Source organism: Rutidosis leptorrhynchoides, chromosome 9 (genome assembly GCF_046630445.1).
Source record: "Rutidosis leptorrhynchoides isolate AG116_Rl617_1_P2 chromosome 9, CSIRO_AGI_Rlap_v1, whole genome shotgun sequence".
NCBI classification, from domain to species: Eukaryota; Viridiplantae; Streptophyta; class Magnoliopsida; order Asterales; family Asteraceae; genus Rutidosis; species Rutidosis leptorrhynchoides.
Genome location: NC_092341.1, coordinates 317905434 through 317922744, shown reverse-complemented (window position 1 = coordinate 317922744; position 17311 = coordinate 317905434). Strand labels below are relative to the sequence as shown.

Here is a 17311-nt window from a genome sequence, read left to right as displayed (position 1 = left end):
CTCTCTCTCTCTCTCTCTCTCTCTCTCTCTTTCTTTATATCTTCTAATAATTATCAATAGTCCACAGTCAAAAACCACGTCACTAAAGGTAGTTATAAGCCTACTGAATTATAACACGTCACTAAAGATAGTTATAAGCCTACTGAATTATAACATGTGTCGCATTTTAATAATAAATAATAATTTGGTGTCACATTTTAATAATAATGTTAATGGTAAGGGGCGATCTAATTTTATTTGACTTGTTCACGTATAGATTCGGTGACAATAAATATGAGAAGGACAGAAGTAATATTTTATTTATTACTACGTAACAATTTGTATAAAGAATCCTCAATATAAACGAGTTTTAGTAAAATACTAATAAAAATTATCAAGACTACTACTGATTGAACATGGATTCAATCTACTGTATATAAATTGTGAAAACGTAATTAATCAATTACGTAATATTTGTGATTTCTGAGTTTATACACTGTTGTACTTCAGTATGTTTCATGAGTTCTCTTCTTCTTCTTCCTCCTTTTTACTTCTTCCTTCAATATTCATTTTATTAGTAGTCTCCATTCTTTCGATATGGTATTTTTCTCCATCAAAATCCCTTAAAAACCTACCCCCTTCTCCTACAAAACTTCCTATAATTGGAAACTTCCACCAACTTGGTGCAACTCCTCATCGTTCTCTCCAAGTTTTAGCCCAAAAACACGGCCCTTTGATGCTACTTCATTTCGGCCGTGTTCCAGTTCTTGTAGTCTCTTCCGCTGATGCATCTAGGGAAATCATGAAAACCCATGATTTGATCTTTTCCAATCGTCCCGAATCAAGTGTTAGAAACATACTTACTTATAATGGTAAGGATATTGGATTTTCAAATTACGGAGAGCATTGGAGACAGACTAAAAGCATGGTTGTATTCCAACTTTTAAGTCAAAAAAGAGTTGAATCATTTCGTCGAATCAGAGAAAAAGAGACGGATTTACTTGTTGAAAAGATTAGAGACATTAGTTGTTCTTCTTCACCTGTAATCAATATGAACGAATTAGTGCTTTCCATGTCTAATAGTATGATTTCTATGTCGGCATTAGGAAAAAAACACAAAGTTGCCAAATTTAGAGATTCATTTGCAAGTTTTGTCGATTTGGCTGGTGCTTTTTGTATCGGGGATTATATTCCATGGCTGTCATGGGTGGATCGTTTGAAGGGTTACGATGTTAGAGCAATTAAAGTTGCTGCAGAAATTGACTCGTTTCTTGAAAATGTGATTAAAGAACACCTTGATGTGGAAAAACAAAAATCTGATGAAGAAAAAGATTTTGTGGACATTCTATTAGAAATCCAGAACAAGAAGGATGCCAAATATGCTCTTGATAGAGATACCATCAAAGCTATTATATTGGTAATTAGATTATGTTTTCTCATAATTTATTTATTTATCATACTAAAACTTGATCTTTTGACTTAGGCAAACGACAATCTCAACATAGTGGCTCAAATCAATTTTTTTATAAGATATTTATGCTACTTTAATTTAGCTTGCTTAAAGCTTTCATGTCATTTATGTTACACTTGATTTTGACATATTGAGTAACTCATTAATTCACATCTTGATGGGATTTTGACAAATTGAGTAACTCATTAATTCACATCTTGATGGGCTGAAACTCGTGCATTTGTATAGGATGTGTTTGTTGGTGCAACTGATACAACTTACATAACTTTGGTGTGGCAATTGAGCGAATTATTACGAAATCCTCGTGCAATGAAAAAACTACAAGAAGAGGTAAGACGACATGTTGTCAAAGGAAAGTCAAAGGTCACAGAGGACGACCTGAAACACATGATATATTTAAAGGCCGTTATAAAAGAAACTCTTCGAATGCACCCACCTGCGCCACTTCTTTTTCCGCGTGTATCGACCCAAGATGCTAAAGTAATGGGCTATGATATTGCAGCTGGAACACAGGTACTAATAAACGAATGGGTCATTGGACGAGACCCATGTTCATGGGACAACCCAGATGAGTTTATGCCGGAGAGGTTCTTGGATAGTTCGATTGATTACAAAGGTCATCATTTTCAGTTCACGCCATTCGGTTCAGGAAGGAGAATATGTCCTGGAATCAAGTTTGCGATGGCAATTAATGAGCTTGTGTTAGCTAATTTGGTGCATAAGTTTGATTTTATGTTACCTGATGGTCAAAAGGGGGAGGATTTGGACATGAATGAGATTAATGGGCTTGCTCTTCTAAAGAAATTACCTTTGCTTGTACTTGCAACTTCAAAGTTTGATTAAATATATAATTGTGGCCTACTTTTAAAGTAGGTTAATTTGTACGAGTACATTATAAGCTCACAATGTTTTATTATGGTATTCAGAGTGTGGAGTGAATAAACTATATAATTCTAGAATGTGTATTTCACACTTTATATCTAATTACATTTTGTAATTTTGTATATGTTTGTGTATTCATTCTCGTTTGTATTAATTTGCATAGGTTTGGTTCAGGTTTTGTCATTTGTGGCTGTTGATATATCTTGTTATTCGAATCTTTGTTTGTTTGTCATTAGTTTGGCGGGGAGGCTCGTTCATAGATAATTTTGTTCACAAAGTGATATCGGCTAAAAAGTCACGTTTCTACTCCGATATTAGCCCCATTTATGATAAAGTAATTGTCTTTATCATCAAAATAAGCATTTATATGCTTTATTTGATAGATTATGTCATTACGAAGGCGATGTTTCAAAAATTACTAAAAACGGGAAAAACAAGAAAAAACGAGCAAAACCGGCTAAAACGATTCACGCGCGTTTAAAGAAATTATCTTATATTTCTTTGAAAGTCAATTTATTTAATCCTATGTTCTAAGATATTTTATTATGAAAGCGTGGATGCAAGAATCGCTTAAAACGGATGAGAAACGAAGAAGTTATAGCGAAAACGGTGACGACAAAGTTATGATCATGTAAACAAGCCAAATCAAAGCAAGCGGCTAGTTCAACCGGGTTGCCCATCCGGCTTGCCACACACGGGGTCTTTACCCGGGTTGACAATACCCGGCTCGTTTACAAGGCTCACTACAAGAAAAACGATATTTTCGGACAGCACATTTTCGGACGACATAAGTCGTCCTCGAAAAGCTACTAATATAAAAAAAACTCCTTTTTTCCGCTTTTTCCTGAAATGTTGACCGGATTTTCCCGGACGACCCAATGTCGTCCGGAAAGATAATAATGAATTATGTTCAGACTCGCCTGGCGAAAATTGGCTCCAAAAAATGGAAAGTTTCGCGCGTTTTTTATTCCCGGACGATATGTCGTCCGGAAAGGCTTCAGGACGATTCATCGCTCTGCCTACATATACACCATCATTAACACATATCTAACACATATCTAACACCATATATCCACTTAAACTCCATTATCATACTTCCAAACTCATTTTGGTGACCCTTCCGCCGATGATTGTCTCAATCGAAGTGTATTACGGAAGTGAATTCCGTAATGAAATGAAACTTTACGATTATACGCGTGGTTCAAAAGCTACGTTCAAAAACATTGACGTTCGCGACGTTGGTTTAGAGGAGCTTTTAACATTTTTGAAAGAAAATGTTCCGTTCGAACACACGGGCATCTTGTTTTATGAAGATGAATGTGTTCCGAAATTGTCCGCCACATATCTCCATACCGACGATCAGTGGAACGGTATAAAAGAAACCCTGGGTTGGCGTTCTGATCGCATTTCTCTTTATTTAGTTTTGGAAAACGAAAATTTTTTTTTTAACTTTCCGTTAAGTTAGTTAGTTAACTTGGGTATTATTTATATCGTTTGTATTTGTGTATCATTTGTATTTGTATCGTTTGTATTTGTATCGTTTTTATTTGGGTATTATTTGTATCGTTTTTTGTGACGATCCGGAAATTTTCGACCAAATTTAAACTTTATTCTTTTATAATTTCAACACAATAAGTAAAGTCTGTAAAGTTGAGTCTCAAAAATTTTGAACTGTTTACATGAATTCATTTAACCTTTGACTATTCCCGACGACTCACGATACGATTGCTTGTAAATGGATATATATATATATATATATATATATATATATATATATATATATATATATATATATATATATATATATATATATATATATATATATATATATATATATATTTGTATATAATAATTTGAAATAGTATATATCATAATTGTTATAATTAATTTTGTAATAATAATAATAATATATAAAAAGTATCTATATATAAATAAAGTATATATAATATATATTTTGTAATTTCGATGTTATTTAGTAAGCAAAATGTAACGCTCAATTTTCATTCGATTGTTAGTAAGCGAGTTAAAAAGGAACTTATGTGATTTTAAAATAAACGGTGATCCAAAAATGAGTTTTATAAATTATAGACTTATTAATAATACATTTAGAAGTCATTTGATGAATTTTAAAACTTTTTATATTTTACTTGGGGTTGGGAGTGAATAATTAATGTAATTTTTATTTAATAGTTAATAATCGAATTTTATACCATAATGACCAAAATAAATAAATGGATTTAATTTTAAAATATGGGATTCCTCTGAGTACTTTTATATATTAACTGTTTAGCAAGGGGCATGAAATAATAACTATGCTAATAGTGTCGGTAGAGAAACACAGTATATGTACCCGTGACTTAAATTATTAACTAAAGGTGCACTGTTTTTGTTTTTAAATCATTCTTTAAGTTTATATATAGAACCACATGTATATGTATATACATCCATACATTAACACTTGATCTTCAACCTCACCTTCAATCACCACCTTAACCCCGCCATCGTCCACCACCATACAACCATCATCAACTACAACCGGCGACACCCTCCTCCACCATCATCACCTCACCGCCACTCTAAACCTCACAACCATGAACCCTTTCGTTTTCCTGTTTGAAGTATAACCATGACCACCATTAACCACCTTCGTGAACTCCATCACCACTTTTAATCCTCACCATGAAATCACCACCAACCACCAATACTAAATTCCTGCTGCTGCGTGTGTTGTTATTCGAACATCACAATTCCAACACAAAGCATGCTGCAGTTTCATATATATATATATATATATATATATATTTTATTATTCCGAACACACTATCGTTTCAGGTTCACATTCTAACATCGAAACACATAACCTCAACGACCATCATAAATCACAAGCTATCTGTTTATTGCTGCTACTATTTCTGTTACTTAATCGAACATTACCATTAATAATCACCTTCACAATCTTCAATCACATAAACTAAAAAATTTGTTGTGGTTGTTATGTTCGAACCCGGCTGCTATTTCTGATGCAGATAACACGATATAAACCACTATCTACAACCGCTAATTTATTGTTTTTGTTGCTGCTCTTTCGTGACCCAACATACAATACCACCATGCTACCATGTTATACTATACTGCTTCGTTTCTATAAAAATTGAAAGACTATTATCGATATAGTTAAAAGTAGTGGCTGCTGTCGGTCAAAAAGAAAAGAGAATCATGGTTAAATGGAACCCACTCATTATTCCGTCGACCTATTTAAACAATGCTATGCCTGTGTGAATTAATCGGGCTATTCCTTAGCCATTAGTTACAACTTAGGCCAACATAAGCCCACGAACAGGATTACAAGCCCAACAGTAATCAAGCTATGTGTGGATCCTGTTTCTGTTTCTTTTTAGCGAGAATTGTAGAGACCCGTCCTAATCCATCTGGACGAAGTCCATATCGATTATAAACGATTCACAACAGTTGATTACATCGCGAGGTACTTGACCTCTATATGATACATTTTACAAACATTGCATTTGTGATGACCCGGGAATTTCCGACCAAATTTAAACATAATCTTATATGATTCGACTCGATAAGCAAAGTCTATTAAACCGAGTCTCATTATGTTTGAACTATTTCATGATAACATTTGACCTTTAACTATTTCCGACGATTCACGAACCTTTAATTGTAACTAAGAATGTAAATATAAATAATTATATATAAAACTAATTATATTAGTATTAATGAACTATTAAGTAATTTTGTTATTATAAAAGATAACATTTAATAACTAAAGATTTTCATTTTGAATATATATAGTATATTGTATATAAATGATTCAAACATATTTTACCAACGTTATCAAAATATTAAATGTACAATGTTATACTTTGTAGTTAATTGTTTAATATACATAATTAATCATCTACTCAACATTTAAAACATGATTTTATATATATGGTAGTATACATATATACATAAATATAACTATATATATATGATTTTATACATAATTATTATATTATGTATATGTAGAAATTTATAATATATCTATGATGAAATAATGTACTATTTTAATAAATATATATAATACTTACATATATAAAACATTTATATTTTTCATAATTACATACATAAGTATAATATAATTAGTATGTAAATAAATATTATAATATATTTATATTAAAATGCATAAATATATAATATTCAGTATATGTTACAATACATATTACATAATTATTAAATATTACATAATAATAGATGATATTAATAAATTAAATTTAAATACAAATATAGTTGTTGTAGTAATGTTATTTGTATCGTCAAATATCAATATTTGTATTCATAATATCACTTTATATCATATATCATATAAAGATGAAATTGGATGTATAAATTAGATTATTATTACTAATATTATTATTATCGATAAAATATTAATATTATCATAATTAGTATGGTATTATTATTATTATTATTATTATTATCATTTTTACAATTATTATTATCATTAATATTATATTTATCATTATCATTATTATTAATTTTATTAATATTATTAGATATTAATAGTATTGTTATTATATATTATTATTATTAATTAAAAAAAAAGCAGTAATGATCTATATTATACGTTTGACCTCTGTATCCTTTATCTCTATTATTATTATTTTTTTTGTTTCTTTCCTGCTCCCAACTCGTGAACCTGTGTTGACATTTTCTCCATTTTTTATCAACCGATCTCTATTATTACAACATGATTATGTATAATTGCAAATCAAATAAAAAGGAAATCCAATGGGATTAAAGAGCACAGCGATATTTTTGTTTTCTTCTTCTCTGCACGCTCCAATTTTTTTTTCTCTTAATTCAATTTCGAATAAAGTTTCAAAATCTAAAAATGCAGAAAGGTTAGAAATCTTTCTTTGAATCTATCTGCAAAATCTCAACTCTCAAATCTTTATATCGATCTTGAATTTTGAAGTCAAAGTTTAGTTTAAAAAAAGTCAACAATTGTTCTTGAGACAAATTCGCGTTCGTGTATATGTTTCTGATCAAATTGACGATTCCAGTAGTTTTTATACATGTTTAGAAAACTATTTCGTGTTATAAACATTATCTATAATGTTATCTATTACGAAATCAATTTTTTTTGTTTTGTTCCAAGAACCGACGCTGCAGTAGGCCTTAGTGTTTTTTTTTTTTATTTTAGAACCCAAATTATTTTTTTTTCTGTAATGTTTTGAAGCTTTAAAGGGAACCCCGATTTTTTATTTTTTTTTGGTTATTGATGTTTTGTTGAATCCATGAGACTTGTGGAGAAGAAGAGGAATAGAAGAAAAACAGTTTATATATAAAATTTAAATTCGATATTAGTACAGAGAATCAGAATTGGTGGGATGGTCGAGAGTGTTTGCGTGTGAGCATGTGGTCACGAGATCGAGTCCAGAGGACGGTAGTTTCTTTTTTTTTTTGAAACTCTTTTCATGTGAGGTAGTTTTCTTTTCTAATTTTTTTATTGTTATTATATATTAATTATTATTAGTATTATTATTATTATTGTGATTGTTTTGATTGTTATTGTTATTGTTATTATTAGTATCATACTTGTTATCATATTTGAAAGTATTATAGACATTACTATTATTATTATGATAGGTATTAATAATATTATTATTAGTAATAAACTTATCATTTTAGTATTTTATCATCATTAGGATTATGATTATGATTATCATTATTATTATTATGAAGGAAATAAAAATATATTATTATCATCAATATTAGAATTTGTACCGGTTTATAAATAATAGTATCATCAGTACATTTACAATTAATAATATCATATTTATCAGTATCATCATTAATATTTACTAGTATTATTATGATTATCATTTATCATTTTATAAATATTAGAACCCTTATTATTAACATAAGTATGGTATTAGTATTAATATTATTTTAGAGTTATTATTATTAGTATCATTAACAGTTATCATTTTCATTTTTTTTGCTATTAGTATTATCATTATTAATAAAATTATTATTATTATTAGTAAATCATTATTATCTAAATTATTATTTTAACAAATAAATCTTTTGTACACTATATATATACTTATGGTATATACTAGGATTGTATTAATAATTCACATAACAAACTAATAAAATTTCATAAATACAATACTAACCACAAATATATGTATATAAATATATTAATGTCACTATTTATATAAACGTAAATCATTATAGATATATACATAAAATCGATATATATATAAAATATAACTTAAAATATAATATAAGTATACGTTTTAAAATAAAGGTTAGAATAAATTCTACAAAACTATAATATATAAATAATACATATTAATAAATGAAATTTTGTAACTTACATTATACGTATTAATATATACACAATTGATATAGGTTCGTGAATCCGAGGCCAACCCTGCATTGTTCAATGACGTCATATGTATTTTTACTACAAAATACAGTATCGTGAGTTTCATTTGCCTTTTTACCCTTTATATTTTTGGGCTGAGAATACATGCGCAACTTTTATAACTGTTTTACGAAATTGACACAAGTACGTGAAACTACATTCTATGGTTGGATTATCGAAGTCGAATATGCCCCTTTTTATTAAGTCTGGTAATCTAAGAATTAGGGAACAGACACCCTAATTGACGCGAATCCTAAAGATAGATCTATCGGGCCCAACAAGCCCCATCCAAAGTACCGGATGTTTTAGTACTTCGAAATTTATATCATGTCCGAAGGAGGATCCCGGAATGATGGGGATATTCTTATATATGAATATTGTTAATGTCGGTTACCAGGTGTTCAATCCATATGAATGATATTTTTGTCTCTATACATGGGACGTATGTTTATGAGAAATGGAAATCTGAAATCTTGTGGTCTATTAAAATGATGGAAACGATTGTTTAAGTTAAACTAATGAACTCACCAACCTTTTGGTTGACACTTTAAAGCATGTTTATTCTCAGGTACGAAAGAAATCTTCCGCTGTGTATTTGCTCATTTTATAGATATTACTTGGAGTCATTCATGGCATATTTCAAAAGACGTTGCATTCGAGTCGTCGAGTTCATCAAGATTATTATCAAGTCAATTATAGTTGGATATATTATGAAATGGTATGCATGCCTGTCAACTTTCGATGTAATGAAAGTTTGTCTTTTCAAAAACGAATGCAATGTTTGTAAAATGTATCATATAGAGGTCAAGTATCTCGCGATGTAATCAACTGTTGTGAATCGTTTATAATCGATATGGACTTCGTCCGGATGGATTAGGACGGGTCTTCACAGTTGGTATCAGAGCGGTGGTCTTAGCGAATCAGGTCTTGCATTAGTGAGTCTAACTGATAGTCGTTAGAATGCATTAATGAGTCTGGACTTCGACCGTGTTTGCATGTCAAAAGTTTTGCTTATCATTTAGTGTCGAAAAATTATTTGCTTATCATCCTTAAAGTCTAAGACACGTCTTACTGCCTTTATTGCATAGACAGTGTATAGTTAAATTCATATCTTAGCGTATCTGTTATTGTTACCTTTGCCTGACAGCTTCCGTAGATTCCTCCATAGCTTATGGGATTTTAGTATTATATATGCATATGTAAATTATGTATTGCAGGGTACTAATCTACATCCTATAATCTATTTCTTATCGAAAATCCTTCATCTGATCGTACGAGATGAATCCCTCAACCAGTTCGAGTCCATCAGATTTCGATAGCTATTTCGATAGTTATTCCGACAGCTATTTCGATATGGATTTCCACTCGAGCTCCGAAAGCAGAGTAACCGGAATGAATCGATCAATTAGCCATCATCTATTCTGAATGAATTGGAGATGGGTTCGTAGTCGACTTAATCAATGGAAACGCGAAGAAGGCGATCATTTCCACTAACCAAATTCACCTCTTGACAATGAACCTAAAACGTTTACCGGCGAACCTGTTCGAGACACCATTTTCTCTCTCATTTCCAAAGTATCTCATCACGATCATATACTATCTCAGATTCTAAACCTCATTCATCCGCTCGTCCGAACCGACAATCATCCCGGTGTAATAGAAGAAGTTAACGAACTTCGCGCATAAGTTGTAGTCTTGGAAAATATGGTGCAAAACGTACCAGCTTCATCCAAATCACCGGCACCAACAGTACCACCAACAACCCAAATTTCAATATCACATGCCTCAACATCTCAATCTATACCTCGAGTATAATCATCATTCTACATGACATTCTACATCAGTTATCTTCGTTCGACATGGTGATTATGTAATCTCTAATGTTTTAGAGATTATTTATTCTAGTTCCAACTGAAAACTAAATGAGTTTAATATCATGTTAACTCATTAAATTCATGATTACATCTGAAGAAAATATATATGTATATATGTTTTCATAAAGATTGTAATTAAAAATTCTTTTGTACAAACTGTTAATAATAAAAATATTTTAACGGGTAGGTAATACCCGAGAAATATTTAAATTTCACATTAATAAGTTACACTGTATATTCTTCGAATCTGATTCAACAGTTATTCACTATCCTATTTACAACCACCGGGATACTTATCCGTTCACCAAAGAATAACTATTTTTATTCAAATTCAATTTCATATTTGAATTTTGACCTATCAGAATCCAACAAGTGGCATAATGAAGAAATAATGGACACAATAAAAATTGATTAGAAACAGACTAATTAACAATATTAAATTTTATTAAGAAACCACGCTAACAAAATCCTAGCTAACTGTTCCTAGCTAACTGTTAATTCCGTATTACATTTTATTTATCGCAATTTATTTATCGCAATTTATTTATCGCAATTTATTTTATCGCAATTTATATTCTCGCAATTTTATTTATTGTCATTTAATTTCTGTTATTTACTTTACGCACTTTATTTATCGTCATTTAATTTCTGTTATTTATTTTACGCACTTTAAATATCGGGACACGTATACAAGGTTTTGACATATCATATCGACACATCTATATATATTATTTGGAATCACCATAGACACTCTATATGCAGTAATGATCGAGTTCTCTATACAGGGTTGAGGTTGATTCTATAATAATATATATACTTTGAGTTGTGATCGAGTCTGAGACATGTACACGGGTCACGATACGTATTAATTAATTCAAATATTATATATTAAACTATATATGAATGATTGCACTGTCAACTGTGGACTATCGACTGTGGACTAATAACATTGGACAATTAAAATGAATTAAAATATTGAATATAACATATGAAACTAAACAATTCTTCAAGTTTGCCACTTGATTTCGTCTTAAACCTCATTTGTATCTTCACGATTACATTCTGCGTTCAAACCTTTCATGATTCTTGAAAACACCTCAATCGATAGGATGAATCAACCGCACTTCATCTACGGAAGGAAAGATTTATGCATATAGTTATGCACCTGAGAAACTCTCGGCAATTGAGTAAAAGTTCAACACGTAGCCGCGTCAGATCCTTTGGCATTTATTAACAAAAACAACTTTGCGATCCCTTTTCAAAATTAGCCAATTTTGTCACAACTCCAACAAGTCAACTTCGACTTTTCGTACGAAACAACCTTATTATAACGTTTATATATACGCGTGCTCTTTTATTGTTACCAGGTAACCTTTCATATTCCATCATATTACCATCAGCGTTTAATCATCTAAAAACACAATTCTCCTGAAACCACCTCGGATTAATAACCGATGATTCAGATATCATAGCATTAAATGCAGAGGAAACAGAAAAATGGTAGATGGTCTAAACGGACAAAAGTTTGATGATAAAGAAAGGAGTGTTAGGAACGCTCGATAGAAAATTGGGTATTGAAAAACAGATTGAGTTACCCATGAAGGAGACCAAGGACAAATACAAGGACCAAATCCTATATTCAAAGGATTCAGGTAATTCTGGATCCGTTGAAATCTTTAGAGAATATCTTGCTCCGAAGTCATGTTAAAATCTTGCGGAAAATCTTTCTCCATCAACCGTCGAACTTAGAAATTCCAAAATATCATCATCAATATCTTTGATATTTCTGAGGATATTTTCATAAATATTCTCGTCCGAAATTATATACCTCTTCGTGCTTCCTGTGTATCAATATATTGGAAACATTCAATAGAAAATATAGTACCGAAAAGCAGATTATGCGAAACTATGAAGAAAGCCGTGGATAAATCACAAAGAATAAGTTTGACTTCAAAGAATCCAAATAATTCAATGTCTGCTAAAGTCTATAGTGAATAACTTGCTCCTTACTCTAAACCCTTGCAGACAATAGTTTCTATCATCCTCTGATCTTAGATATTCTGAGATATTATCGTACCTTTCATTATAAATATCCTCCATATTTCTGGAGATATTTTTATAACTATTCTTATCTGAAATCATTAATCTTTTCGTGCTATCAGTATTACATCATATAGAAACTGTTAGTTTCTATATTCTGTAAATTTTCAAGCTTAAAATATGAATGTTATTGTAGTAATGATGGGAACTGATGCATGAGTTAGTATAATATAATGACACTTGATCAACGTGATTATATTACAGTAAGTCATGCTGAGTTTCTAAATGAAACGTGATGATTCACAGATCATAACGTCATCATGTGCCATGTTACATAACTCTTTCATCCTACTTAACTCCGTAACAAATCAAGAAAATGTATTCTTGATGGTTCTATCTTCCGTGATGTTGATAAATTTGAAAATCAAATCGTGCTATCACGTTCCTTCATGCTTAGAACATTATAATCATTCGAAACTCTATATCTATAAATTCTGGACCATTATTCGCTTGACTTGAAGTCGGGAAGAGAAAACAAAAGCATAGAGCTTTGAAATATAAGGGAGAATATAAAGTCCGATAACAACACATAAATTACAAACCGTGTATATCAATGTTTATCGCAACATAAAGACACGGGAGAATTAAAAACATTATAATCCCGAGGGCGAAGTAGAAGAAAGCAGATTCCTCTGGTGGAAGTTGAAAAAGGAGAATGATTGTTGCGATAGTAAGGATGAGGACAAGGATCAGAACTGGATTAATCATTTTCAGAATCTTTTGGATGTATGAACTAAGAAAGAAAGTATAAGAATGGTGAGAATAATGGAAAGGAAGAGCTTAATTTATACTGGAAATATCAGACGTAGTAATCGGGGCAGATCACCGTATTTAATTAAAGAGATCTTAATTTCCATAAATCCCGAAGAATCAGATTTTATAGATCTTCAAGATTTTCTTTAAATCCCTTAAATTCCGGAATTCAACCAAGGCAATGTCAAAAGTTAAGACGCGCCTTATTTTCTAAATTCAAACCTGACTACGTCAAAAGTTAAAAACAAATCTTTGTTTCTCATTTCATCCTTTTGTGAATAGCTTCATTCGCACTCTTCGAATAATTGAATTATTTTTATCCATATTACTCAATGATGATAAAACTCAAGTTATCAACTCATATTCGTCAGGAAAACATATTTATTGTTAGCTATGACGACCTCACTCAAATTTCGGGACGAAATTTCTTTAACGGGTAGGTACTGTGATGACCCGGGAATTTCCGACCAAATTTAAACATAATCTTATATGATTCGACTCGATAAGCAAAGTCTATTAAACCGAGTCTCATTATGTTTGAACTATTTCATGATAACATTTGACCTTTAACTATTTCCGACGATTCACGAACCTTTAATTGTAACTAAGAATGTAAATATAAATAATTATATATAAAACTAATTATATTAGTATTAATGAACTATTAAGTAATTTTGTTATTATAAAAGATAACATTTAATAACTAAAGATTTTCATTTTGAATATATATAGTATATTGTATATAAATGATTCAAACATATTTTACCAACGTTATCAAAATATTAAATGTACAATGTTATACTTTGTAGTTAATTGTTTAATATACATAATTAATCATCTACTCAACATTTAAAACATGATTTTATATATATGGTAGTATACATATATACATAAATATAACTATATATATATGATTTTATACATAATTATTATATTATGTATATGTAGAAATTTATAATATATCTATGATGAAATAATGTACTATTTTAATAAATATATATAATACTTACATATATAAAACATTTATATTTTTCATAATTACATACATAAGTATAATATAATTAGTATGTAAATAAATATTATAATATATTTATATTAAAATGCATAAATATATAATATTCAGTATATGTTACAATACATATTACATAATTATTAAATATTACATAATAATAGATGATATTAATAAATTAAATTTAAATACAAATATAGTTGTTGTAGTAATGTTATTTGTATCGTCAAATATCAATATTTGTATTCATAATATCACTTTATATCATATATCATATAAAGATGAAATTGGATGTATAAATTAGATTATTATTACTAATATTATTATTATCGATAAAATATTAATATTATCATAATTAGTATGGTATTATTATTATTATTATTATTATTATCATTTTTACAATTATTATTATCATTAATATTATATTTATCATTATCATTATTATTAATTTTATTAATATTATTAGATATTAATAGTATTGTTATTATATATTATTATTATTAATTAAAAAAAAAGCAGTAATGATCTATATTATACGTTTGACCTCTGTATCCTTTATCTCTATTATTATTATTTTTTTTGTTTCTTTCCTGCTCCCAACTCGTGAACCTGTGTTGACATTTTCTCCATTTTTTATCAACCGATCTCTATTATTACAACATGATTATGTATAATTGCAAATCAAATAAAAAGGAAATCCAATGGGATTAAAGAGCACAGCGATATTTTTGTTTTCTTCTTCTCTGCACGCTCCAATTTTTTTTTCTCTTAATTCAATTTCGAATAAAGTTTCAAAATCTAAAAATGCAGAAAGGTTAGAAATCTTTCTTTGAATCTATCTGCAAAATCTCAACTCTCAAATCTTTATATCGATCTTGAATTTTGAAGTCAAAGTTTAGTTTAAAAAAAGTCAACAATTGTTCTTGAGACAAATTCGCGTTCGTGTATATGTTTCTGATCAAATTGACGATTCCAGTAGTTTTTATACATGTTTAGAAAACTATTTCGTGTTATAAACATTATCTATAATGTTATCTATTACGAAATCAATTTTTTTTGTTTTGTTCCAAGAACCGACGCTGCAGTAGGCCTTAGTGTTTTTTTTTTTTATTTTAGAACCCAAATTATTTTTTTTTCTGTAATGTTTTGAAGCTTTAAAGGGAACCCCGATTTTTTATTTTTTTTTGGTTATTGATGTTTTGTTGAATCCATGAGACTTGTGGAGAAGAAGAGGAATAGAAGAAAAACAGTTTATATATAAAATTTAAATTCGATATTAGTACAGAGAATCAGAATTGGTGGGATGGTCGAGAGTGTTTGCGTGTGAGCATGTGGTCACGAGATCGAGTCCAGAGGACGGTAGTTTCTTTTTTTTTTTGAAACTCTTTTCATGTGAGGTAGTTTTCTTTTCTAATTTTTTTATTGTTATTATATATTAATTATTATTAGTATTATTATTATTATTGTGATTGTTTTGATTGTTATTGTTATTGTTATTATTAGTATCATACTTGTTATCATATTTGAAAGTATTATAGACATTACTATTATTATTATGATAGGTATTAATAATATTATTATTAGTAATAAACTTATCATTTTAGTATTTTATCATCATTAGGATTATGATTATGATTATCATTATTATTATTATGAAGGAAATAAAAATATATTATTATCATCAATATTAGAATTTGTACCGGTTTATAAATAATAGTATCATCAGTACATTTACAATTAATAATATCATATTTATCAGTATCATCATTAATATTTACTAGTATTATTATGATTATCATTTATCATTTTATAAATATTAGAACCCTTATTATTAACATAAGTATGGTATTAGTATTAATATTATTTTAGAGTTATTATTATTAGTATCATTAACAGTTATCATTTTCATTTTTTTTGCTATTAGTATTATCATTATTAATAAAATTATTATTATTATTAGTAAATCATTATTATCTAAATTATTATTTTAACAAATAAATCTTTTGTACACTATATATATACTTATGGTATATACTAGGATTGTATTAATAATTCACATAACAAACTAATAAAATTTCATAAATACAATACTAACCACAAATATATGTATATAAATATATTAATGTCACTATTTATATAAACGTAAATCATTATAGATATATACATAAAATCGATATATATATAAAATATAACTTAAAATATAATATAAGTATACGTTTTAAAATAAAGGTTAGAATAAATTCTACAAAACTATAATATATAAATAATACATATTAATAAATGAAATTTTGTAACTTACATTATACGTATTAATATATACACAATTGATATAGGTTCGTGAATCCGAGGCCAACCCTGCATTGTTCAATGACGTCATATGTATTTTTACTACAAAATACAGTATCGTGAGTTTCATTTGCCTTTTTACCCTTTATATTTTTGGGCTGAGAATACATGCGCAACTTTTATAACTGTTTTACGAAATTGACACAAGTACGTGAAACTACATTCTATGGTTGGATTATCGAAGTCGAATATGCCCCTTTTTATTAAGTCTGGTAATCTAAGAATTAGGGAACAGACACCCTAATTGACGCGAATCCTAAAGATAGATCTATCGGGCCCAACAAGCCCCATCCAAAGTACCGGATGTTTTAGTACTTCGAAATTTATATCATGTCCGAAGGAGGATCCCGGAATGATGGGGATATTCTTATATATGAATATTGTTAATGTCGGTTACCAGGTGTTCAATCCATATGAATGATATTTTTGTCTCTATACATGGGACGTATGTTTATGAG

At 29.1% G+C, this 17311-nt stretch overlaps 1 protein-coding gene across 1 annotated transcript; it reads left to right on the top strand.

Annotated features, from left to right (window-relative positions):
* The first annotated feature begins 490 nt into the window (after window positions 1-490).
* LOC139869015 (cytochrome P450 736A117-like) lies at window positions 491-2293 on the top strand. Its single transcript, XM_071857349.1, has 2 exons — window positions 491-1396; window positions 1679-2293. Exons 1-2 carry the CDS (start codon window positions 491-493, stop codon window positions 2291-2293), a joined length of 1521 nt encoding a protein of 506 aa, XP_071713450.1.
* The last annotated feature ends 15018 nt before the right edge of the window (window positions 2294-17311 follow it).

Excerpts from the sequence above, each read along its gene's own strand:
- LOC139869015 (XM_071857349.1), top strand. The coding sequence starts at position 491 with ATGTTTCATGAGTTCTCTTCTTCTTCTTCCTCCTTTTTACTTCTTCCT. Across the intron at positions 1,397-1,678 it reads CCATCAAAGCTATTATATTG|GATGTGTTTGTTGGTGCAAC; the intron begins GTAATTAGATTA and ends GCATTTGTATAG.